This window comes from Amblyomma americanum, chromosome 6 (genome assembly GCF_052857255.1).
Source record: "Amblyomma americanum isolate KBUSLIRL-KWMA chromosome 6, ASM5285725v1, whole genome shotgun sequence".
NCBI lineage: Eukaryota > Metazoa > Arthropoda > Arachnida > Ixodida > Ixodidae > Amblyomma > Amblyomma americanum.
In genome coordinates, this window is record NC_135502.1 from 180,614,590 (window position 1) to 180,622,049 (window position 7,460).

Here is a 7,460-nt window from a genome sequence, read left to right on the forward strand (position 1 = left end):
AGATGAGCCAGCATTTGATAATGTATTTCATCTGGGCCAGGTGCAGTTTGCTTACCAGCGGACAGTACTTTATTAATTTCTTGGATTGTAAGTAGGTAATTATAGGGTTCATTTGAACTGCCACTTTTCGGCAGTCTTTGCTTTACAGCTGTGTTTGTGTATTTGAGGAATGATTCTCTGTAGTGAGATGAACTGGAAACTGCAGAAAAATATTCACCCAAAATATCTGCCTGTTCTTCTAAATTTGTCTGTATGCCAGGGGTTGATAGAAACGGAACTGTGAATGGGGAGTAGCTGCCATTTATCTTTTTTGCCATCTCCTACTTTTGTTTTCACGTAATTGAGCTGTTTATTGGGGACACGTAACCTTGCCATGAACTGTTTTCTGCATTACGGCTAATATATCGAGCTTTTGCTCTGAACTTTTTGAAATTTATAAAATTTTCCGTCGTTGGGTACCTACGGAAAATTCCCCAAGCTTTGTTTTGTTTCTTTTTTGCATCTCGGCATTCTTGTGTATACCAAATTTTGTGATTCTGCTTTACTACTCGAGATGACAGAGGAATTTCTAGGCGTGCAGCCGTTAAAATACTGTTTGTGATGACTTCATTCAGTTCATCTAAGCTGAGATCGTCTGAAACTATTTTATCTAAGCTGGCCCTTTCTCTAAAATGTGACCAGTCGGCTAAATGTAACTTCCACAGTCGGGGTTTTGTTGGGGTGACTTGCGGTGGGGATGTTAGGCTTATTATTACAGGGAGGTGATCGCTGTCGTACGGGTTATCAATGACATCCCATTTAAAATCACAGAAGAGAGAGGGCGAACTAAAAGACAAATCTATGGAACTCATTTTTCCCGGGTTCGGAGAGCAGTATGTATCTTTGCCGGTGTTTAGGAGGCAAACATTATTACTTTGAATAAAATCTTCTAAAATATGACCTCTTGCGTCAGTGTGGGAACTTCCCCAAAATCCGGAGTGGGCATTAAAATCACCAACTAGCAGATATGGCTCTGGTAGCTGTTCTAAAAGAAATTCTAAATCATGAAATGTTACTGTTCGGTGTGGCTCAAGATATATGGTACATATTGTGAGTGTTCTAAAATGAAGGATGGTGAATGCGACGGCTTCGTATCTGGTTTTAAGTTTGATCTCACGGGTCGCAACACTATTCTGGATGACAATAGCAACACCTCCAGACAGCTTGCTTGCTTGCTCTCGGTCGCACTTGTTTAAAATATTTTTTTTTGTTTTAGACCCAAGTTGGTCTCCTGTAAGCATAAAGCCACCGGGGACATTGTGTTTAAAAGCTTTTTTATGTCACCGTAGTTACTGGTGTTACTTATGTCACCGTAGTTCCACTGTATAAGGAGCGCCATGTTTGATGAGTGTAGATAAAACTTAGGATACCGGTTTTTGAGGTGCCAGTACTGGGGTCGTTTTTTCTTTTTCGCTCCAAGGAGCTGTGCCTCTGCTGCAGCAAAGGCGAGTTCTGAGTTGTGTCCATCGCCTCACTGGAGGCTCTGGACTCCCGCGGTGAACCCGCTGGTGTACGGTTTGTGGGCTTCTCCCGAGTGGGGAAGCCTTGCGGGCGGCCGACTGAGGGGCCGGCGGGCCCTTGTTCAGAGGTGGCAGGGCAGCCTTCGCTGCGTCTGTCGGGAGTGGGGGTGGCCCTGCGTCGGGCTTTGCCTGGGCAGTGGCTGAAGCCTGGTGTGGTGCTCCTCCCCTGCGCACCACATCGGCGAAATTTGTTTTTGCTGTGAACTGGAAGGCTGAGGGGAGTGCTTTTCGTGCTTACTGATAAGTTATGTTTTCCTTTGTTTTTATGGTTATTATTTCCTTCTTTCTTTTCCAGGTCGGGCACGGCCTCGAGCACGCGGGGTCATCCTCTTCGCAGTTCGCGCACAGTGGTGAAGCATTGCATTCCACGGATTCATGATTGACGAACATTTGGCACATGTTTGGCAGCCACGACAGCTCTGTGAGCCATGCCCAAATCTTTGACATTTGAAGCAGCGTCTGTGGTTTGGGATGTATGGTCTAACATTTATTTTAAGATATCCTACTTCTACAGTTTCGGGAAGTTGGCTGGAGGCAAAGGTCAGGACTATGTGTTTTGTTGGTATTTCCTTGTCGTCTTTTCGAATTTTGATACGATGGAGCTCCGTGACGTTCTGGTCTTTCAGACCCTCCAACATCTCTTCTTCAGAAAGGTTCAGGAAATCATGCTCAGGTATTACTCCTTTGGCTGTGTTCAGTGATCAGTGGGTAGTTACGGTTACAAGGATGTCTCCGATGGACACTAACCGCCGTATTCACAAACAACCCTCCACTCGACGCTGCGCCTCCACTCCTGGGAGTGGAGGAGAGCGCTCATCCTCGGCCCGAGGAGCAGTCGCGCTTCTTGAACACACCTCGGACATTCCTCCATCGAGGAGCTGGCCGAGTAGCCCTCCTCCCCTCCAGTGCTTTCGAGGAGAAGAAAGAAACTGCCGATGACGAGAGTATTGTAAATTTTTGCAACTAAAACACCACCTGTTTGGTAATATAGAAGTCATTTGTCTATATTAGCGGTAAACTGCAAGGTAAAAACAAATAAAATGCATATTTTTTGTTTTTCCATAAAAAACGTGTACTTTCAGAAGAAATAACCAGTTTTCTTTACCTGTCTGGCAACCACAGCAGTCGCAGCTGTCCGGCGCGGCATTTTTGTTACGGTCCCTCTTTCGTTTCTCCGCTTGCTCGCCGCGTGTTTTGGTCCGTTTGCTGTGCTCCTGACTCGCTTCTTGCAGCTTTGTTGCAGTGTCTGTGCTTGCGCGTGTTCGACTGTTCGTGTGTGCACGTGTTTTTGTGTCTGCCCTTCTTTTTCCTTTTGGTTGCACAATGTCCGATCTCGACATTTCGGACTTCAGCACGACACCATCGGCATCCGCTTCGGACGCAACCCAGCGCGCCAAGAAACGACCCGCCGGTCCGCGATTCATCTTCACCGTAGATGTACGCCACGTGTTTAGGAACATTATGGCAAAGTATCGCGACGTGATAGAAAACAAACGAACGGACAATACCACTAAAAAGGCAAAGGATGAAGCCTGGTCTCAGCTTTGCGAAGATTTTAATAGCTTGGCCGGCACACGCACTGTGTGTGTAGCACAGCTACGAAAACTGTGGGATAATATGAAGTCCCGGTGGAAAAAGAAGAAGTCTGAAGAAACGAGGGAAATCTTTCGGACTCTACTCTCTCCTGGCGGCCCCACATTGAGCAAGTTTCTGCAAAAGGAGTTCGGGCCATTGGCATCCTGCGCAGGCTTTGTAGTGCTAGGTCAGGCATGAGAAGGCATACGCTTCTGATGATTCATAAAATGTACGTCCGCCCAATTTTGGAGTTCGGGTGTGTTTTATTCTCAGGAGCTCCTGCTCTATAAACTTCGCCCTCTTGTGCTTTTGGAGCGTGAGGCGTTGCGCCTTTGTCTGGGGCTTCCAAAATATGTCGCCAATGCTGTTCTGCACCTTGAGGCGCGAATGCCTTCGTTATAAGCTAGGTTTCGCCTTTTAACAGTTCAAACATCTTTAAAATTGTGCGACTCACCTCTTCACGTTTCCAGTATAATATTTCTTAGTCAACCTTCCGCTTCCGCCTTTTTTAGCCCTGCCTGGTCTCGATTTCATACCCCGCAGATATGTTACGTGCAGTCCCTCCTTGATCGCATAAATATTCATTTCACAGATGTCCGCCAAATATTTAACAACTCCTCATCTGTCCAGATTGAATTCGATGATATTTTCCCATCGAATGCAAAGCTGCAGCCCTTCCCACTTCTTCACGGTCTATTGCAGGACCACCTAAGGTCCTTTCCCTCTCATGTTCTTATTGCTACTGATGCCTCGCAGGATCGCGAAAAGGCAGGTGTGGGAATTTTTTCGCCTTCACTTGATTGGTCTTTTTCTCTCCGTCTTCCTGACTTCACTCCAATTTTTCTGGCTGAATTATTAGCAGTAATCTTAGCCTTACGAAAATTAGAATCTACAGTTTCCCAGGTCGTGGTTATGACAGACTCTCTGTCCATTTGCTCTTCCTTATCCTCACCCACTGACTCTCGGCCGTTACGCCTCTTTAAGTTCCTGATTCCGCTCCATATAAATTCGGTAAGGTTGCTTTGGGTACCCGGTCACATGGGCTTTCACTTAAATGAGGTTGCAGATTCCTTAGCAAGAGCCTCTCTCAGCGGCCCAATTGTTGCTGTCCTGCCATCATGTGCATATACAGCTGCGGTGCGGTTTCGCAGCTACACAATATTTCAGGAATTTGCTGCCTCGGCTCTTACATCATCTCCCGAATATCAGCATCTTCTGCATCCTTGGAGTAGCAAAGACTGGCGCTCACGCAGACTAGAGGTCTCTTTCACGCGATTGCGTTGCCGGGTTCCCCTTCTAAATTTCTACCTTCACAGATCTGGCCTGGCAGCTTCCCCACTGTGCCCTTTTTGTGCCGAACCTGAGACAATAGATCACTTCCTGCTGTTCTGCTGCCGCTTTTCTCATTTGAGGAAGAGTATTTTGCAGATTCCATTTCATCAACTGGGCTTGCCTGTGTCTTCCGCGGTTGTTCTTTCCATTGGCGCTTCTTTGCTTGGACGAAGCGACAGGAGTGTGCGCTCTGCTGTGCAAAATTTTCTTCAAGAAATGCAGCGACTCCCATTCTAATTTCTTTTTCCCGCCCTCAATCAGTACGACATTGCAACATTACAGGCATTGTGTACTATTATGCACATTAAGCAATTCTCCCGTCTTTGATCTCCAAGTTACCTGGACCCCTTTCCTTCCCTTTTCCAATCTCTCAGACTACATACTATTACCACTCCTTTTCCCGTCAAAACTTTCCTGTATCCAGTAATTAACCGCCTGTGTCTTGGCCACTCCCCCGTAGTGGGTATGTGCCAGCAACGTCTGAGGCCTTCCTTCCTTCCTTCCTTCCTTCCTTCCTTCCTTCCTTCCTTCCTTCCTTCCTTCCTTCCTTCCTTCCTTCCTTCCTTCCTTCCTTTCGGACAGGTGAGCGAAACAGTTTTACATTCAAAAACTGTCCCATACATTTTCCTGCATGTTCGCACGTTTCATCTTCTGACATCATTTTAATCCTAACAATTTGGCATTATTTATTAATGCGAAAAAATTATATGGTTACTTCGCATCAGCAAAACGTGTCCGCGAATTCTGTCTGCACGGTTATGTCTTTCTGTGGAGATAAATATGCAAAAGTTTGAGTTAGGCAGTGCGCGAGTAGATCTTGAAGAGGGAAAAGTTTGGTTGATGAATTGTAATTAGTTAATTAAATTGAAATAATGAAATAAAAACTGCTGTGTTTGAAGCAGGTTTTGTGTGACCGATTCGATTAAAAACGATGTAAATGCACGACAAGGCTTACTTAGTATAAAAAACAAATTTAAAAATGAAAAACAAGCAACTACAAAATAAATTAAATGAAATAAGAAGTTTCAACTAAAAAAAATGAACAGAGGGAGCAAGAGAAAAAGGGAAGGCTTTCGCATTTCCGTCCTTAAGTATAAGTGCAATCTTTTTTCTTATTGTGAATTTTTGTGAAAAATTGTGAAAAATCTGCGTACTACTTTTGAGCAAAACATTACTGGTGGTACTGTACTGGTTAGCGATTTTGTTTGTTTTTTCGTTTCAAGCATTCCGTGCTGCGCACACAATGCACTTCACCTCAGTGTGTTTCACTGCACGGATTGTGCTGTAGGAGATGCACAATTAAGAATTTTGGTGCAGGTGGCGGTACCCTTGAATGCCGGCCAATGAGTCCGGCAACAGAACTGGTTGGTGCAGTCGCCGACCATATGGCGACCAGACTGCCAAATCCCTTTGACAGCGACGGGGCCCATGTCAGCGAGGCAGTGCTGTCCCTGCCACCTGCTGCATTATTGGAGGCTATGGTAAATGACAACGAACCAAGCCAAGGCGACTTTTCCAGTAAGTAAGGCTGCCCTCTTTAAATACTAGTTACAGCTGTCACGGTTCGAAGTCCAAAACCTGCGCCTGGGCTGAGAAAGACGTTGTTGGGGAGGGCTATGGATTAATTTCAACTGCAAAGGATTCTTTAACGCCCGCTTACATGCCGCATTACACGGGCGTTTACACAACTCCTCGCACCTGTCGATATGTGGGCGCAGCATCCTAGATTCAATCCGCAACTGGTGCTCGGCTATCAAGCGGCACTGCAGCAAACACTAGTTATTTTCTGCTCGTTGTATGTGCACGTGCTCAAGCAGGCGGGCCACATATTTATCAGGACTTCTTGGCGGGCTCGTACTGGGTCCATTTTTCGCCATGTCACATATATGTTGAGAAGTTTGTTTTTAGATGTCTACACTAGTCGCGACCATGTAAAGCATTTGTTTTTGGTTCCCTGTTATGGTCTGAACAGCCTCTGTTTATGGGCTTATTATGTTTATGGTGTGTGCATGTTTTTGCAGGCGAGGTTCCTGCACCCACATCAAGGCAGGCAGCACCGTCACCATGGCTGAACAGCCAACCACTAACTGACGAGGCACTTCCTGTTCAGGAACAGTGCCTCAGTGCAGGCAGACCAACAGTGCTCGTGCCTGTCGTGCCGTCGTGCCAGAGCGTGTCTGAGGACATCGCACCAGCACAAATTGCTCGCACGAGGGCAGGTGGCCCCCGTGTTGCTGCGGTGGAGCGACACTGGCTTCTGAAGTAGCAGCCAGAATTAAGGCTATTGAAGCTGAGGACTGGCGCAAGGAAGAGTTACACCAACTCGACCTACAACTCCGCAGGAGCCAGCTGGCCGAGCAGCGGCTCAAAAACAAAATGCAGCACAAGCTGCTTTCTCTGGATGTTGAAATCAAGAAACGGCAGCTAGAAGCACTGAAGCGGTAAATAGAGAAATAAAATTAACTTGTACATTAACTTGTACATATTTGTCTCGGAACACTTCTGTGTACAATTACCAACACTGTCGTCATTTTGATGCAGTCGTACAGTATTTGCATGTTCCTTCAGTTTCTTAAAAACAATGTTCTTTATTTAACACACTTGCACATGTATGAACAGCATAAGGAAATATAATATGGAAAAGATCAAGCAGTAAAATAGGGAAGTAGCCTAAAAGCAGCCAAAAGGAAATCTGTCGTTGACAGATATTGGAAGGTGCCATATTGGTTCACGAGGAAAGTGACAAAATACAAGTTGTGAAGGGTGTCACGCAGGGAGACACGTTCTCTCCAGTACTATTCGCCACGCGCTTCCAGGATATTTTCAGAGAACTCGAGAGGAAACAACTGAGGATGAAATTGAATGCGAATGCCTTAATAATCTCAGATTTTCTAAAAATATTTCACTGCTAAGTAGCTGAGAACAAACTTCCAAACATGATCGAAGACAAGCAAAGCAAGGGAAGCAGAACGGTGGGAGTAAAAATGCATATTG

General features: G+C 45.7%; 1 protein-coding gene across 1 annotated transcript; it reads left to right on the forward strand.

Moving 5' to 3' along the window:
• The first annotated feature begins 5,530 nt into the window (after window positions 1-5,530).
• Window positions 5,531-6,732, forward strand: LOC144095621 (uncharacterized). The gene is made up of 2 exons (XM_077629292.1): window positions 5,531-5,984; window positions 6,488-6,732. The coding sequence occupies exons 1-2, from the start codon at window positions 5,810-5,812 to the stop codon at window positions 6,730-6,732; spliced, it is 420 nt and encodes a 139-aa protein (XP_077485418.1). The 5' UTR covers window positions 5,531-5,809.
• Window positions 6,733-7,460: the final 728 nt, after the last annotated feature.

What these genes read in the sequence shown, in the direction of transcription:
- LOC144095621 (XM_077629292.1), top strand. Translation starts at nt 5,810, where the DNA reads ATGAGTCCGGCAACAGAACTGGTTGGTGCAGTCGCCGACCATATGGCG. An exon ending in AAGCCAAGGCGACTTTTCCA is followed by an intron (nt 5,985 to 6,487) that starts GTAAGTAAGGCT and finishes ATGTTTTTGCAG; the next exon opens with GCGAGGTTCCTGCACCCACA.